Raw genomic sequence first — 18,009 nt, forward strand, 5'->3', positions numbered from 1 at the left:
CCTCTCCCAGCTCCTCCTCCTCTTCCAGCCCTCCTCCTCTCCCAGCTCCTCCTCCTCTTCCAGCCCCTCCTCCTCTCCCAGCCCCTCCTCCTCATCCAGCCCTCCTCCTCTCCCAGCCCCTCCTCCTCATCCAGCCCTTTCTCCTCTCCCAGCCCCTCCTCTCCCAGCCCCTCCTCTCCCAGCTCCTCCTCCTCTTCCAGCCCCTCCTCCTCTCCCAGCTCCTCCTCCTCCTCCTCCAGCCCCTCCTCCTCTCCCAGCTCCTCCTCCTCTCCCAGCCCCTCCTCCTCCAGCGCCTCCTCCTCCAGCCCCTCCTCCTCCTCGCGCAGACCCTCACCATCCAGCCACTCCTCCTCCAGCCCTTCTTCCTTCAGCCCCTCCTCCAGCCCCTCCTCCTCCTTCAGCCCCTCCTCCAGCCCCTCCTCCTCCAGCCCCTCCTCCTCCTCCAGCCCCTCCTCCTCCTCCAGCCCCTCCTCCAGCCCCTCCTCCTCCAGCCCCTCTTCCTCCTCTTCCAGTTCCTATTCGGGGCGGGCCCAGCCCGGCCTCGCGGAGCGATCGATGGCTCGAGCTCGTCGCACACGCCTGCCCAGCCTCTGCGCTCGGCTCGCCAGGCCTGCGGCGCTGCCATGGAGACACGGCCCAGCGGCCCCAGGCCCCGCCCTGGGAGCCCCGCAGCGCGTCGCCCCGCTGCCCGCATCTCAGAGGCCCACGACGCGCGGTGACTGGGGCGGGCGACGTAGGGGACCCGGGGATGCGGGCAGACGATAGGGGGCTGGAGGATGGGGCGATCCAGAGCGCGCGGGGTCTGGGGTGCGGGGATGGGGGCCGCGGGCCACGCGACGGGGACCCCAGGATGCGCGCAGGTGGCGGGGACGCGCGATGGAGGCTCGGGACGCTGAGGCTGACCTACGGCGGGCATCCCAGGAGGGGAGGTCCCTGACGCTGCGCAGCTGGGAAGGCGTTCGGGAGTGGGTTGCGATGCTTCCCTGTTCGTTTTCTCCTGACATCGTTTTTGTTTGGGTCCAGGGGCCTCCCGGGAGCTGGATGCTCCGAGCAGAAAGGCGGCCCTGGGGGCCCATTCCGGTCCCGCGGCTGACGCCTGGCGGCGTCTCCGGGAACCCGCGCCCTTTCAAACGCCGTTGGCTCCTGTTTCACAGATAGAGACCCTGAAGCCCCAACAAGTAGCTCCCCCAGCACTACCCAGTGACTGAAAAAGCTGGCACTGGTCGCCCGTCTCACTCTCCACCCAGCTCCCAGGCTGCCCCACGGGACGTAAGTAGCTCGATCTAGGCTGCTGACCCCCAGAGAGTTGATGCTACGCTGCAGACTGCTGCCGCTGCCGGGGCGCTTGACTTCCCCTCTCCTGACAGCAGTTTCGTTCCTTTGCAGCAGCACGTTTGGGGAGAGACGAGACCTGAACAAACGCTGGGGCCGGATCCCCAGGGTGGGTCAGAACAGCCGTTGCCCTGAAAGCTGGCCCGGACAGATGCGTGCAGGGCGTGCCACCGGAGCTCCTTCCAGCTTGCGTCTGGGGCCACCATGTCCCTTCCTCAGGGCGCTGGATCCATCTCTTCAAGCTCAGTGGTCCAGACCGTGGTGGCAGAATCACCCCCCAGGGTGTGACGCTTCGTCCCTGTCAATTCCACACAGCTGCACCCGGAAGAGCTGTGGCCAGGCGCCGCTCTGACCTGCGTGCCGTCCCCTGGATGGGTCTCAGGTGTCTTCAGAATGGCAAGCCTGCCTCATTTCCTCACCCCACAACGCTCCTGAGGACGTTGCCTGCAAATGGGCTGAATTCCTAATTTCTACCATTCAGTTAAACGAGGGATCCTTAAACCCCAAAGCTGGGAAAGCTGTCCGTTAATTTAGGGCGACGCTTGTGGCAGCTGTCCACACGTGGGCCGTCTCAGAACAGCAGGGTTCCCAGGAGTCCAGCGGGACAGGGGAGGGGATGAGTGGCCGCGTCCCCCTGGCAGAGAAGGCCTTGTCTGAAGGCTACGCCCGCCTCCGGTACAGGGACACCTCTTTGCTCATCTGGCAGCAGCAACAGCAGAAGTTGGAGTCGGTGCCACCTGGGACGTACCTGAGCAGGAGCCGAAGCATGTGGTACTCACAGTATGGAAATGAGGCCATCTTGGTCCGAGACAAAAACAAGCTCGAGGTCTCTAGGGACACAGGGCAGTCCAAGTTTTGCACAATTATGTAATTCCGCTGTGAGCACCTGAACCCAGGACCACACTTTGAGGAGAACAGACCTGGGTTTCATTCAGTTGTCTTGTTGATTTCCGGTCCTTGCTGGAAGATTTTGAATAATGAGTGTGAAGATCAAACTGTGGTGTAAGAACCCAAGAAGCACAGAATCGGCCCCCGAGCCCCTCAGCACAGCTGCGGTGTGACTGGTGCACAGGACACTTCCCCTCTAGAGTCCCCTCCGTGGTCAGCTGTTGTGACATTCGAATTCTCCAGGTGCTGCTAGGGACAGCATAGGCCTGGGCACTGCTAGATGCTTGGTTTAAACCAGGCCAAGAGTAACCCTCCCATCCCCATTGCAAACCACCTTTTCAAGTTTTTATAGGTTTTAGTTTTTTGTTTTTAGCATAAATGGTGGCGTAGCAGCAGCATCTCACCAGGAGCTTTGTCGCATTACATTTGTATTTTGCTTTTTTGAGACAGGGTCTCACTCTGTTACCCAGGCTGGAATACAGTGGCACGATCACAGCTCACTGTAGGCTCGATCTCCTGGGCTCAGGTGATCCTCCCAAACTCAGCCTCCCAGATAGCTGTGGCTCCAGGTGAACTACTGTGTATAGAGACAGGGTTTCCCTATGTTGCCCAGGCTGGTCTTATACTTCTGGGCTCAAGCCTCCCAGAGTGCTGGGATTACAGGCATGGGTCACCGCACCAAGCCTGCATTTATATTTTGAGTTACCAAAATGATCGTCATGTATGAAGCATCATGGTAGCTTCCAAGCATTTGCGGCCCACCGGCCAGTGCATCCAAAACATTTTCAGGAAACCCGAGAGTTGTAAGTTGCACATGTGTGGCCTACAGTGACTTCCATGTAGTAACAGGGCTGAGCAAGGCAGGCTCTCCGTCAGACTTAAAGCATTCAGCCTCTCTGCCCCCAGACCGACACTGACGTGTTCACTGTTGCTGCCACAGCTGGCCACCTGTGCGTTCAGTCTCCATGAAGGATTCACCTTCTGCTCTCACTGACATCTCCTTGGCTACACAAATGTGCAGGTGTCTCTTGTCAAAGCTAATTTTTCTTTTCTAAATAAACATCCTTACACTCCTCCCCTTCCTCACATTCTTATTTTTATCCTTGTTCATAATATCCTGCTTGGCTTCCCATTTTTTATAGCAGTAATATCTGATTGCTAAAAACTGCAATACAGAAAGGCATAAAGCAAAGCAAAAGTGCTCTCCCTGGGGAGAACCTGGCGGGCAGCTGGGGATGTGTCCCATGGCTCCTCAGCGCGCACACACAGTCACGTGATTCTGACGGCCTCATCCTGCACCGTGCCTCTTGTATCTGCCATTTTCTTTCTTGCTCAACTGTACAGACTGGGCATTCACTTAATGCTTTTTTTTTTTTTTTTAGACAGAGTCTTACTCTGTTGCCCAGACTGGAGTGCAGTGGCACAATCTCAGCTCACTGCCACCTCTGCCTCCTGGGTTCAGGCGATTCTCCTGCCTCAGCCTCCTGAGTAGCTGGAATTACAGGTGCCTGCCACCACGCCTGGCTAATTTTTGTATTTTTAGTAGAGACAGGGTTTCACCATGTTGGCCAGGCTGGTCTGGAACTCCCAATCTCAGGTGATCTGCCCGCCTCGGCCTCCCAAAGTACTGGGATTACAGGCGTGAGCCACCGCACCCGGCCCACTTCATGCTTTTAACCTCTGACTCCCAGCTCTCCCGTGAGCCCACAGATGGGCAGTGACAGTGTCAAGGTTGTCATCTGTGCAAACAGCATGTTCTGAATGTGCCTGTACTCTCTTCGTGCTTCTCTTTGCAGCTGTGCAAGTTCATTCGCAAATATCCTAGAAGTGGAACTGCTGGGTCAAAGTGCATTCCCCAAATGTCCTGCCAGAGGCCTGGTCAGCAGCAGCCTCCTGCACAGCCCAAGTCCTTTCTGCAAGATTCCTGGCTTGTTTGCAGCCTGCAGCTGGGAGATTTGAAGTCAGACTTCCAGGATTGCCACATGGAGCTGCAGAGGGAGTGAGCATGGGGCTGGAGGGCCTGCCCCGCCGGCTGACACTCCCACAGCAAGGCAGGCCCGCCAAGGAAGCACTCCACATCTGCTAGGTAGGGTTTGTCTACATCTTTTCAGTTCTTCAGTTTAAGTCCTGCCTGGGAAGAAAGCAAACTCCAGAGGCAAATCTGGAATGCCTGTGTGCCACCTTCTTACCGCACCAGACTCCCCTGAGGACGGGTGGTGGTGGGGTTGGCCCCAAGCATGGGAGGCAGCGCTGACACACAGAATGGGGTCTGAGGTCACGTTGCAGCGCTGGCAGGATGTGTGCCCAAGGGCCAGTCTCTGCAGCGGTCAGGGCGTGTGGGCCATGCACAAGCCAGCTGGCACTAAGCCGCTTAGGCTGCAGGAAGATACCATCTGCCTGGGGCGGACAAGGCCCCATGTCCGTCCTCAAGGAGGCTGGTCTGGATAAGAAGGGTCACAGTCTGGCCAAGAGTGACACCGTGCCCCCTGACCCCGTCTGGGGTCGGGTTGGACAGGTCCTCAGGCCTAGATGTGGGCCCAGCCAGAACCTTCTCCCCCGGCATGTCTCTTCCAGGCCTAGTTCCAGAGCTGTCGTTCTTCAGTGAGCCGCACTGCGCGCCAGCCTCTGCAGTCTGGCAGTTAAACCTCACTATGAAAATCTGCTTTTGGGATTTTATTTGCATTTCCATTAGGACTGAGCACATCACAGGAAGCCACTTCAGGATAGACTGAGGTGCAGAGGGAGGGGACAAGTGGCCAGGTCGACTAGAAGAGCACAGAACCTGGCCGTCTGGAAGAGGGCACCTTGTTCCAGGGAACCAGTGAACTGTCAGTAAAGGGGATTGTAGCTTCTTAGTGAGGCAAGATATGATGCTCCCTTCATCCTGCCAGGGCTCAAGACATGAGCTACTTAATGGTTTGGTTATTATTATTAAGAGATGCTGTCCAGGCTGGAGTGCAGTGATGCCATCATGGCTTACTGCAGCCTCAAACTCCTGGCCTCAGGCCATCCTCCTGCCTCGGCCTCCCAAAGTGCTGCGATCACAGGCACGAGCCACTGCATCCTGCCTTTAAATGGTTTTTTGGGGCCTCTTTTGGATGCTCCGGGTGTTTTTGCCAAGAGTTACAGGATGTCAAGTGTGGGGAGCTCAGCACCCTCGCTGTGGACCAGTGAAGGCTGTTCCAGACCAGGTGCTTCCAGACATCTCCAGGCTCTAGGAGAGAGGCTGGGAGCCCCCACAGAAAGCACAGGAGAATGCGAAAAAAAAAAAAAAAACGTCTGGTTTTTGTTTGTTTGTTTTTTTTTTGCTTTTTATTATGAAAACAAAACAAATGCCCCAGGAGAAGGGTCCATGATTACCAGAAACATCAAAGAGTACTTTCTACCATTTTTATTCTGTTGTGTTGAGGCCAGCATTGCAATAAACAAGCTAAACTACTTACATTGGACTCATTTTCAGTAACTGACATTTACAGGAATATACTAGAAACGGCACTAAAAAGTTTAAGAAAAGTTACGGTAAACTTGCATGCACATCATACAGAAAAGTAACATTTTAAATATAAAAAAGAAAAACTTCCTGGAAGCATTATGCCAGTATTAAGAAACAGCGCTACTCTGGATGTGACAAATTCTGTATGTGGGTGTTACTCTTTCCAAAAAGACTGTCAGAGGCGTGAGTGCTGCAAAAGAACAACAACAAAAACAAACACAAAAGAAAATGTGTCTTACAGTTTGTAAGCAAGATGACACCGCCCAACACAAAGAGGGGTCTGGAGTTCAGTTCACGCCCGAAGCCTGCCCCCTCGGCCTCCAGGGGTCATTCAGAGCGTTCTCAAATCCAATTCCGACACACGACTTGTCACTGCTCCTCTCCCCTTGAAAAAAGCATGTTAGAAGCTGCCCTACAGGTCTCAGCAGTGGGACAATCTAATTGAATCACCGCAGCCTTCTAATAACAGAAGAAACGGACGTGACCGTCACCCTCAGCCCACCGGCGAGGGCGTTGAGGAAGTCATCAACCCTTCGAAACTCTGAAAAGAAACCAGTGTTGAAGTCTGGACAGAAAGCCTTAAAAAAGTGACAGCACCAATACAGCTGCTCAGTGTACCCGTGGTGGGCCGTCAGGGTCAGCGGCTTCTTTCTAGATGAAAGGAGCAGAGGCGAGCCAACGCCCACTACCGTCACAGAGAACCAGCCAAGAAGGAAAGGCCCCACGATGATCCTGCTGCGCTGCCCCCACAGCCGGCCGCTCCCGACGGCTCACACAGGCAGCACCTCACTGCCCTGTGGCTGGAGGGACATTGCAAGGAGTGCCCCCCAGCCCCAGGCACCCCCGGCTTAGGGGGTGCGTATCACCCAGCCCTGTGCTGGCAGCATGTTACCAACCAGCCTGCGTGAAGACCTGTCAACTGTCGTGTGTGAATTCCTTAAATTCGGTTTAAATAGTCCATTAAAGATCTGTTTAGAAAATACCTTTGAAAAACAAGGGTAACTTTAAAAAATGGAAACTTTCAAATCCATTTATATTTTTATTATAAACAAAACTTAATTAAAAGCTTAACAAACTGGCTGAAAACTCACCAAGTGTCAGACTCACCAGCAATTTAAAAAATGATAATTTACCAGCATTTCCTCATCAGAGTCCCCTCTCCGGTAAGGGTATACCTACATCTGTAAGGGTCAGTGGACTCTGAATCAATTTTATGGTTTTTTTTTTTTTTTTAAATCACCAGGTATTAGGATACTAATGATAGTCCCTATATCCATCCAGAAATGCTGGCAGAAAGCACTGGCCACCATACAGGACAGATCATACCACAGCTCCATACCCAGCATCTGCCTGGAGGCTCCCCGACGCCGAGGTCCGGGAGAATGCCTGGTTTCAGTTATTTCTGGACTAAGTGTGACAACATGTGAGCAGGGAGCACCGTGCGAGTCGCCGGGAGGGAGTCCTCCTGGGGCCCAGAGACTCCTCCACCCCTGGGGAGGGCAGACAGGCTGGGGAGGGCCTGGCCAGGCCCCTGGAGGCTAACCCTGGCATTCCTGGCCGGAGCCACCGTGCTCACTGGTGGGCCAGTTTGGGGCATCCCCGTACTCAAAGGCCATATGGCAGCCTCTGGGAAAACAAAACCAAAACATCACCTTCTATTAAACTCTGTATATTATTATTTTTTACAATAGAAAGTTAAAAATCAAGACTTAGATTTACTATACATTTTTTCTCTCAGATTACAAAGTTTATATTATATAACTGGGGTTCCCTAAATTGATTTCTTTTAAAACAGTCTTAAAGAGACCAGAAGTGAATACAAAAGAACTAAACAAAATAAAAAATTAGAATGTGCTGTAGCTGAAAGCTGTCTATACCTGTAAGCCTCCAAGTTTCATACAAAAAAAAAAAAAAAAACCCCACAAAAAAACCAAAAAACCCAACAAACCCAGGGGCGAGCGCGCGAACAGACGTGGGTGAGCACCGCGCGGTGGCAGGAGTTAGCACCTGGAGACAACAGGCCGCCGCCAGACAGGATCCGGGCCCGGCACACCACTGACAAGGCCTGCATCTCTGCGATTGTGTGAATGCATTTCTTCTGCGGTTTTTTCTTTTTTTAAAAAAAATGACCAATGATGTTAATAAATAACTATTTATATACACATAAGCTCGGGAAGTGGTTCCCAAGGGCGGCGCAGCAGCAGCAGCAGCAGGGGCAGCGCTAGCCAGGCAGGGACTCACAGCGGGCTGGACTTCCGTAGAAAATTGCCGAACCTTACAAAAAAAGTCTCCTTTTTTTTTTTTTAATCTTTTCTTCTTTTTTTTTTTAAAGTTGAGGTAAAAGCTTCAGTGTATGGAAACCTGCAGGCTGCACACACAGCCGCTCTGTTCCCTCCGAGGAGCTCGTGACATCACCACGAGCGGAGAACGCACATCCCACCCGACCACCCCCCAAAGGCTCCACGCTCCGGGCTGGGGCTGCGATGACCCTTCGCTTAGGCCCAGCCTGGTCTCCACAAGCAGGCACATCTGTCCTCAGCGCCCCCCAGAAAGAGGTGCCCACGTCAGACACGAGGGTCAGAGCTCGGGGCCCAAATGACAAGGACGATGTGTGTTGACAGAGCTAACAGCTTTCAAATACAGTACCCATGTCCGAGACGTTTCCTTGGAAGAAATTCTTTCTCGAGCTATCGACCAGGTTGGGCCTAAGCAAAGGGATTCCACAAGGTTCTTCGGTACGAATCTCACACGGTTTTCTGGGGTCATCGGGTTAGCATTTGAAGTTGTCATCTCCAAGTGACTGAATTCAGTGACGAAGAAGAGACTTTCTGCAGAGTTCACACCTTCTCATCAAGTCTAACGCACACACAAGATAGATCTCTGACCTATGAAAGCAAAAACTGGAAGATATCATAACACTGAATTAAGAAGCAGACCTGCACACCATGGAATAAAAGTAGTATATGAACCACAGAGGGGTACGGCAGTCTCGGCGTGTGCGACATCCATCTGTCCTGTTCTGTCCGAAGCCAGTTCATTCTGAGTCGCTGCTGTCAGAGCTGGACCCGCTGGAGCTGCTGCTCCCAGACTCGGAGGAACTGCTGCTGCTGAGCCTCGACGGGCCCCCTGAGGGTGCTGAGCCGGGCTTCTCTGTGGAGACACGGGCAGGGACATGCGCTCTGCACACCTGCTTCTTGACCCACTTGGCGGCATGTCGTCCATGCCAGTGTGACACCACCACACTGTGTGCCACGATCCACCCACTTCCTGACCCAGTCGTTTAATAAGTATTTATTGAAATTAATCAGGTCAACAAGACTATCTGAATATACTTGAGACAGAAAAAAATGAATGCAGACTACTAATAGGAAATGATGGATGCGACAAAGGCTGCCCATCAAAAACATCCACCAGTCACATGGCCACCAGCAGCGACAGGAACACCAGCTGCTGGCGTTTCTGGAGCGCTTACTCTGCCTGGGGCATCCAAAGAGTGACTACAGGAGACAGACCCCTTCAGCGGGCAGGGTCATGGGCCCTGTCTCGACACTGGGCAAACCATGTCGCAAGGCCATGGCCCCCAGCTAGAACATGCTCCAGTCCAGACAGGACCCTACTGTCCCCCCATATATGTGTCCCGGAAGCCAGGGAAAGAGATGTGTGCTCTAACAGGGTCCAGGAAAAGGAGGCAAGGGCTCCAATGCTGGCTCCCCTGAGCACAAGAGCTGGCAAAGCGCAGGGCATGGAGCTGGGCCTCCCGCCTCTGCTACCTCAGCCTGCCGTGGAACTCATGCCACTGCCAGGGAACAGTCAGAAAGCTCACGGTGAGCCCAGCTCACTGGCTGGGCTGCCCGGTCCAGCCCCACAAGAGCCCCCTCCTGGGTCCTCTGTCTGTGGTGCCCTGGAATGGGCTGTGTTCACACACACCCCACATGTGCACACCACCCTGCAGGGCTGGAGTATGACCCCCGGTGACAGACAAGGAAATCGAGGTTTCAGGAGCTCAAGAGCTCATCTAAGAACATGGAGCTCATGAGGAGGTGAGCCACACTCAGACGTGGGCCTGCTCGATGCTCAAACCCCTACTGCTGACACCCCCCACCCCCACCAAAGAGGGGTGGCATGGCGGCCGCCAGCGGTACCTTTCCGGGCGGGCTTCTTGCTGCTGCTCAGCTGCCCGCTGACGTCCTGCAGACGCTTTTCCAGCTCCTTCTTCTTTTCCTGAGCTAGCTCCTCTTTCGACTTGGCTGCCTGTTTCTTCCCGCTTGCTGCTGTCGGGGAACAAATGGGCACTCAGACTGCAGAGGGGACCGATGGGGCAGGAGCCAGGGCTGTATCCAGGTGGCCAAGGCCCCAGCCCTGCACACTGGCATCCATGCCAGCTGCCCAGCTTTCATGGGTCTGGGAGCTGACAGATGCAAAGCTGTCACCAGGGCTTCCAGTGGCAGAAATGACTGGGATGAGACAGACCCACCACCACCCACATCTGCTGAGCCCTCAGGGTGTGCAAAGCCTGGATCCTAAGGTGACAGAGGCCATTCCTATGGTGCCAACAGGTGCACGGACAGGATGTGGTTTGGCCAACGTCCCTCATGTGCAGGGCAGAGCCTCTGATTCATGGACCTGCCTCAGCAGGGCCACTGCTCTCCATCTGCCCGAGCAGGAGGCCCGGTCTCCACTGCCTGACACTCCGGAGTCGCTCCCTCCAAGTTGACCCGGTGACTTACCGTGGGTCAGACGCACTGTGACCACACAGACATTCCATCCAGGAAAAGGAGCAAGTGAGGCCCACGCACACCCGAGAGGCCACATGCAAGTTCGAGTGAGCCCTGCACTCACTTGACAGCCTATGGGGGCTGCCACAAGGGCTGCCTCGGGTCTGCCCTCCCTCCTACTCTCCCAGACCTGCAGACCCCAGCAGTGACTCGTTCCTGCCACTGACTTCAGGGAAGCCTGGGCTGGTGCCCCAGGGTCCATCCTGTGAGGCCTCTGGACTTGTGACCCCAGTCAAAGGGAGGGTGTCCTTGTTACAAGAGAAGCTGGTCTGCCCTGCAAGGGACCATGAGAGGTCATCTGCAGCCAAGGCCCCAAATGGAGGGGAGCCTCAGGAAGGCATGCAGTGAGGACCCCAACTGGGCCCTGAATGAATGGGGTTTGGGGCCGGAGCCCAGCCCAAGGGTCGCGCCTTCCCTGGACAAGGTTAAGGCCAAGGCACACAGTGCTGCCCATGTCCCCAAGAACAGGGAAAGAGGGTTCTGGCTGGGGGGGCTCAGGCCTGGGTTCAGCCCCAAGCCCACTGGCCCTGGCTGAGCACAGATATCCTCAGGGCATCTGTGGTGGGACGAAGGAGCCAAGACAGCGTGGCAGCCCTGTGCCCACGCTCGCTGCACAGGGTCTGTGAGGAGTGACAGGAGGGGCAGGCCAAGGAGGGGAGAGGAGCTTCGAGCACCACGCTCCACGCAGGCAACTTACAGAACGGTTTCCTTTGCTTTTTCTGTAAACAAGACTTGACGTATCTCTCCAGTTCCCTCAAAGTGGTGGGTTTCAGAGTCTCAAAGTCAATTTCTATCTCGTCGGGGTTGGAGTCCCTGAGCGAGGGCTCCCGAGATTGAATGATGTGCACCACCCGGCCCAGCTTCTCCCCAGGCAGCCGGTTGATGTCCAGGCTAAGCTGGCGCTTTTCATCGTAGCTCATGGGCAGGCCCTCCTCCTCTTCCTCCGAGTCGTAGGAGGCAGATGCCTGCTTGCCGCCTTTCTTCAGCTGTCTGGGGCAGAAGACAGAGCAACGTGGCGTTGAGTCTCTGTCCACCTGCCGTGGGAGCCCAATGCACACACCCCTTCCTCCCACCAGCAGGCTGCTCTCTGGGACCAAGCTTTCTTCCCAAAGTGGTGCCCCAAGGCAGAAAATCCAAGGTTAGAAAAGTTGCTCCCAGCTGCGGGGTTTCCAGACCTTGGCCAGGAAACAATTACAGAGGTCAGTTCCTCTCTACACCCCACAGGCATCTCCAACTCCACAGGTCAAGAAATGATCTCTGTATTTAGGTAATCCAAAAAGCAGGAACAAAGGAACAAAAAACACAGAGGAAAAAGAAAATAATAAAATGATAGACCAAAATCCAATTATATCAATAATTATGTGAAATATAAACGATCTAGGGCCAGGCATGGTGGCTCACGCCTGTAATCCCAGCACTTTGGGAGGCTGAGGCAGGTGGATCACCTGAGGTCAGGAGTTCGAGACTAGTCTGGCCAACATGGTGAAACCCTGTCTCTACCAAAAATACAAAAATGAGCCAGGCATGGTGGCAGGCACCTGTAATACCAGCTACTCGGGATGCTGAGGCAGGAGGATCACTCGAACCCTGGAGGTGGAGGTTGCAGTGAGCCGAGATCGTGCTACTGCACTCCAGCCTAGGCAACAGAGTGAGACTCCTTCTCAAAAAAATTTAAAAAATAAAAAATAAAAAAAAGATTTCAAGTCAGTAATCTAATCTTCTACCTTAAAAAGTAAAAAGAAGCCAAGTCTAAACTAAGCAAAGGCAACAGTAAAGATCAGAAATAAATAAAAGTAAAAATAATTTAAAAAAAAATCAATGAAATCTAATTATGTTTCTTTGAAAGTTCAATAAAATTGGTATGTCTCTATCCAGATTCACCAAGAAAAAAGACACAAATTAGCAATATCAGGAATGAAAAAGACACGTCACTACAGGCCCTACAGACAATAAAAGGATAATAGAGAAATACTAACCAATAAACTTATGTCCATAAGTTTGACAATCTGAGTGGAATGGATTAACGCCTTAGGCATAAACCTCTAAAACTCACTCAAGAAGAAACTGATAATCTAATAAGCCTATACCTATTAAAATAATTGAATTCATGATTAAAAATCTTCCAACAATCAAAACTCCAGGCCCAGATGGTTCTGCTAGTGAATCCTACCAAACATTTAAGTATTAGTATCAATTCTATACATTCACTCCACAAAACAGAAGAGGGGCAACACTTTTCAAATCCTTTTTTTTTTTTCCCCAAGGCCGAGTCTTGCTCTGTCGCCCAGGCTGGAGTGCAGTGGCGTGATCTCGGCTCACTGCAACCTCTGCCTCCCGGGTTCAAGAGATTCTCCCGTCTCAGCCTCCTGAGTAGCTAGGATTACAGGCACCCGTCACCAAGCCTGGCTAATTTTTTCTGTTCTTAGTGGAGACAGGGTTTCACCATGTTGGCCCAAATTTCTGGGATTACAGGCGTGAGCCACTGCACCTGGCCTCAAATCACTTTTTAATTGTCTCTAATCACTCAAATATTATATCCCAACCAACACTTTTTTTTTTTTAAAGAGATAGAATCCTACTGTGTTGCCCATGGTGGTCTCAAACTCCTGAGCTCAAGTGATCCTCCTGCCTTGGCCTCCCAAAGTGCTGGGATTACAGGTGGAAGCCACCACACCTGGGTGCAACTCATTTTTGAGGCCAGCATTATCCTGATACTAAAAACAGACAAAGATAGTACAGGCTGGGTATCCCAAATCCAAAAATCCAAAATGCTCCAAAATCTGAAACTGTCTGAGTCTCAACGTGACGCTCAAAGGAAATGCTCACTGGGGCATTTCAGATTTTCAGATTTGAGATGCTTCAGTTTTGAGATGCTTCAGTTTTGAGATGCTCAATAGGGAGTATAATGCAAATATTCCAAAATCTGAAAAAATCCAAAATCGGAAGCACCTTTTATTTTGGAAGCATCCTTATTTCAGATAAAGGATACTCAACCTGTATAAGAAACATGGATTTTTGCATCCACCTCCAAAAAGGAGACAGGGAGGGAGGGAGAAAAGAAGGGAAGACCTACCCCGACCATTCCACTCGCTGTCTTCATTAATGGCTGACCCAGCTGTCTAAGCCCAAACCCAGGACCCCCATGCTCCTCTCTTCCTCCCTCCAAGCACCAGGGCCTGGCCATGCCGCCTCCCAAATGAGTCTATATCCAGAGCCACACCAATTTCTTTTGCCTGCACAACCACGATAACTTCCAAAGGGGTATCCTTTCTTCCATTCCTGATTCCCACTAAGCTATTCTCCATAGCGGCGAGGATCTGATCATGTTGAGCTTAAATCCTAACTCTCCTTCATTTGCTTGAAAAGGAAGCATGAACACCTCAAACAAAGCCGGCTGATCTCAGCAGCCTCAACTCACCTTTTTTCCCAACTTGTTCTTTTTCAGTGGTGCCAACTTTGCCCTCATTCCCAAAAGGAACACGTCCTACTGGACTCTGTGGCTTTGTACCCGCTGTTCCCTGTTCTTGGAACTCCCTCCCTGGCCCTCTGCTGCCAAGCTTGCCCCCACACAGCTGTTGCCTCCCCCTTGGGAAGCCTCCCTTCCACCTGGCCAGGAGAGCCCCCATCCTGGGCCTGAGCTCCTTCCCTACTAGCTCACATTGCTTTGTGGCTCCTGCGTGTCCCTAGCAGACACTCCTCAGGGTGGTGCCCAGCCACAGCACGGGCTCCCGAAGGAGGCTGAATGCGGCTGTGCACGATTCCACCATCCCTGCCCCCTGCCTATGGGCAAGTCCAAAATGGGGCGTTCAACTCCCCCTAGTCAAGATCCTTGGCCCAGACCAGAAAAACATCCCAAAAGCTTCATCATGTGGAAACCAGGCCGTGCCAGCGCTTCAATGCCCAGAATCCAGGCCAGCCCCGCAGACAGCTGAGCAGCACCACCTGGGCCGCCGGACTTCCCAGCACAGGTCTCATCAGGCCCTCTGTCTCCCCACCCCCATCACCCTGGTTTCCAGGTGGCCAAGGCACAAAGCCCCCAATCCCAGCACTGCTGCTACGTGAGTCCCCATGGCGCGCTGAGAGTGCTGGGCTCTTGGAGCCCGAGCGGGTCTGGAGCCCACCTGCCGGCCGCGGTCGTGCTGTTGGCCTTCTTGGCAGGAGCCTTCTTCTGCTGGGCCTGCTTGGCAGGCGGAGCCACCTTGGCCTTCTTCTCTTCCTCAGCCTTCAATTTGTGCTTCTCCTTCTCCTTCTCCTTGTCCTTCTTCTTCTTCTCCTTCTCCTTCTTCTCCTTCTTCTTCTTTGGTTTGTTTACTGGGGCCTGAGACAGGGCGGCCAGCTGCTCGTGCACGGCCTTCAGCTGGAAAAGAGCGGGCGGCTGAGCAGGTGCTGGGCACAGCCCACACTACTGAGGCTGCGTGGGACCCTGGGATTGGAGGGGGCTTGGGGCGATGTCGGAGCCGCCTCAGCTGGGCGAGGAGGTGAACCAGGAGCACCCGGGCCCTGCTCTGCCCCTCACTCCCGTGACCCCCAGTGAGTCATGAGCCCTCTCCGCCTCGGCTTCTTCACCTGCAGTGGGGAAGAGCTGCCTGGCCACAGGCTCAGCACTGCGCAGGTGGCACAACAGGGACTCGGTAAGGACAGCTAACTTTTAAAAAAAAATTTATTATACTGTAAGTTCTGGGATACATGTGCAGAACGTGCAGGTTTGTCACATAGGTATACATGTGCCACGGTGGTTTGCTGCACCCATCAACCTGTCATCTACCCTAGGTGGGCAGCTAACATTTTTATTATTACCATTGTTCAGATAAGGAAGGACTCTCTAGAAGTTTAAATGCCCGCACAAAGGAGATTTTCATCAGTGACTTCTGGGAAGCCATTTGATAACACGCAGGACTCCGGGGTTAAAACAATCCACTGCCAGCAACCAGCATTCATCCAGGGCCGCCCTGCAGCTGGCAGTGTGCCAAGCGCCTCGCCCTCGCCATTGCAGCCACCCCCATGGGAGAGGAGAGGCCCCTTGAGAGGCACTGCCCAGGTGAGGCCACGGCCTGTCCCTGCCTCTGGGTGGTCTGTGCAAGGAAGGCAGCGGGCAGGTGGAGGAGCTGCCACCTCACAGCCGTCTTCCCTGCTGTGTGTCCTTGCCACTTCAAAATCAAATGTCCAGCCCCACTCTGGGGACTGCAGGGCCATCGCTGCCCTTGCAGCCCTGAATCATGCTGTTCCCCTTCTGACTCAACAGCCCTGCTCTACTTTCTCCCAATCTGGGGTCCCAGAAATCATGCATCTGGCTGGCTGCCAGAGGTCTGGGGAAACAATTCACATCTTTCTCAATTTGACCTCAAGACAGCTCAGAGTGAGTGACATTTGTCCCATACTGCAAACGAGGAAAGCAGAGAAGGGGGAGGAAGCACAGCCTGGCAGCGGGGCTGGGGCTGGGCAGCTGCACGGCAGGGCCCTCAGGACCCTGGTGCCCGCACCCCACCCCACTGCGAGTGACTGCTTGGAGCCCAGGCACTACTGTGGCCTCTGCAAGTGCCTCACAGGCCTTTCTGGAGCAGAGCAAGGCACACATTAACCACACATGACCACTGAGCTCCCACCTGAGGCCCGCCAGGTCTTCAGAAACATCCCAGCCATGTGTCCCCGCAGCCACCCATGTGTGCTGTGGTTTAGGCTCGCACCACCCCAGACCTGGGGAGGGCACTCTGAGTGTCTTTACGAGGAAGCACTACCGCGGCTGCTGAGGGACACAGGGCAGAGGAGGGTACCATGCAAAGGGACGGACCTTGGGCTGCTGTGCCAGCAATCCCGCCTCAGCCCCTGAACCCCACCCAAGCGTGCCAGTGCCCACCTGCTCCTGCAGCTCTGCCAGCCTGGTGGCCCGCTCCTCCTCCGAGTCCGAGCTGCCCGAGTCCGAAGAGCTCTCCTCACTGCTGCGGCTGCTCTCAGCGCCCTTGCTCACCATGGGGGCTGCGGGGGCAGGCAGTGCCGGTGCCTCCACGGGTTCATCCGGCATCTTGGCAAACCTCATCTCAAACACGTCCTGCGGCAGAACAGAGGCTGTCCTGAAGACGTGGATGCCCATGGGGCTGCCCCTTGGTGTGGGCCCTCAGGGTTTCTGAGGTGCCCCTGGGGCAGCACCCACAGCTGTTACAAAGGTCGGGCTAGGAGGAGACAGGGTCCTGCCTGCCTGGGGGGCTGTGGTTGTTTCCAACTTGCCCTCCCTCCCCAGGCAATTCCTGGGGACAGGCCTGGGAGGAGGGGATACAGGAGCTGGCCCACAGCTCCCTTCAGCAACTCCATGAGCCCTCTCTAGAAGATGCACGCATCCTTGTAGCCTCCTGGCCCAAAGCTCCCCGGGGCTGCCCCTGCTGTGAAACGGGAAAGAGTGTCTTCCCTTGAGCTTAGACAGGGTCCTCCATAGCCACAGGAGTCCAAGAGTGTTGACCTCTTCCCATCTCTTCACCCCGGAACTGACTGCAGCATCACATCTCATGAATGGTTAACTCCAAAAGTTGGCCCAAAAGGCCAAAGTCTAGTCCTATTGATATTTTATTTACAAAAAAATATAAAAATTAGCCAGTCATGGCAGCACATGTCTGTGATCCTAGCTGCTCGGGAGGATGCGATGGGTGGATTGCTTGAACCCAGGAGGTTGAGGCTGCAGTGAGCCGAAATCATGCCACTGCACTCCAGCCTGGGTGACAGAGTGAGACCCTGTCTCAAATATATACATATATATATACACACACACACACACACACACACACACATATACACATATATATATACACACACATATATACACATATACACATACACACACACACACATATACACATTTTTAAGTTTCTCTTTTACTAATTTTTTTTTTTCTCTCAAGACAGAGTCTTGCTCTTTTGCCCAGGCTGGAGTGCAATGGCGTGATCTCAGCTCACTGCATCCTCCACATCCTGGTTTCAAGTGATTCTCTTGCCTCAGCTTCCTGAGTAGCTGGGATCACAAGCACGCACCACCACTCCTGGCTAATTTTTTGTATTTTTAGTAGAGCCGAAGTTTCACCATGTTGGCCAGGCTGTTCTCGAACTCCTGACCTTGTGATCTGCCTGCCTTGGCCTCCTAAAGTGCTGGGCTTACAGGTGTGAGCCACCACGCCTGGCCTACTTTATTTGTTTTAGGGACAGGGTCCTGCCCTGTTGCCCAGGCTGCTCTTGAACCCCTGAGCTCAAGTGATCCTCCCACTCTGGCCTCCCAAAGTGCTGAGATTACAGGCGTAAGCCACCACACCCGGACTTCCTATCAAAATTGACTTTGGAAAGCCTTTGGACCAGGACCTAGGCCCTCAGTCGCCCCTCTCAGCAAACATCTCCCTCCCTGGGGCAGCCCAGGCTCACCGAAGACAGGGATGCACAGTGATGTGGAAATGAGGGAGATTTCTCTTTGCCAAGCTCAGAAACCTGAATCCACACTGTCTGCACACGTGACATGCCTCCACTGTTCAGGTTGGAGCCAGCTCTG

General features: G+C 53.8%; 2 protein-coding genes across 5 annotated transcripts in view; one reads left to right on the top strand and one right to left on the bottom strand.

The window, feature by feature from the left end:
• Positions 1-612: 612 nt before the first annotated feature.
• On the top strand, positions 613-6,692 carry BRD3OS (BRD3 opposite strand). Of its 2 annotated transcripts, none has more exons than XM_030818138.1 (3): positions 613-715; positions 1,024-1,269; positions 1,387-6,692. In XM_030818138.1, exon 3 carries the CDS (start codon positions 1,949-1,951, stop codon positions 2,201-2,203), a length of 255 nt encoding a protein of 84 aa, XP_030673998.1. In that variant the 5' UTR covers positions 613-715; positions 1,024-1,269; positions 1,387-1,948; the 3' UTR covers positions 2,204-6,692. The 2 variants fall into 2 exon arrangements, 1 of the variants encoding a protein (XP_030673998.1); XR_004031472.1 differs by having other exon boundaries at positions 675-733; positions 1,387-3,287.
• A 47-nt stretch (positions 6,693-6,739) lies between these two features.
• Positions 6,740-18,009, bottom strand: part of BRD3 (bromodomain containing 3) — a 36,180-nt gene continuing 24,910 nt past the window's right edge. The window contains exons 8-12 of one of the 3 annotated variants that reach the window (XM_030818137.1): positions 16,343-16,534; positions 14,610-14,845; positions 11,186-11,478; positions 9,856-9,981; positions 6,740-8,863 (exon numbers count right to left, since the gene is read on the bottom strand). In XM_030818137.1, coding sequence (XP_030673997.1) covers positions 8,748-8,863; positions 9,856-9,981; positions 11,186-11,478; positions 14,610-14,845; positions 16,343-16,534 — 963 coding nt within the window. In that variant the 3' untranslated portion in view covers positions 6,740-8,747. Of the gene's footprint in view, positions 8,864-9,855; positions 9,985-11,185; positions 11,479-14,609; positions 14,846-16,342; positions 16,535-18,009 lie in introns of all 3 variants that reach the window. The other 2 variants (XM_030818135.1, XM_030818136.1) reach the window with 2 other exon arrangements.

The sequence above is a fragment of the Nomascus leucogenys genome, chromosome 8 (genome assembly GCF_006542625.1).
Source record: "Nomascus leucogenys isolate Asia chromosome 8, Asia_NLE_v1, whole genome shotgun sequence".
In the NCBI taxonomy this organism is placed as follows: domain Eukaryota; kingdom Metazoa; phylum Chordata; class Mammalia; order Primates; family Hylobatidae; genus Nomascus; species Nomascus leucogenys.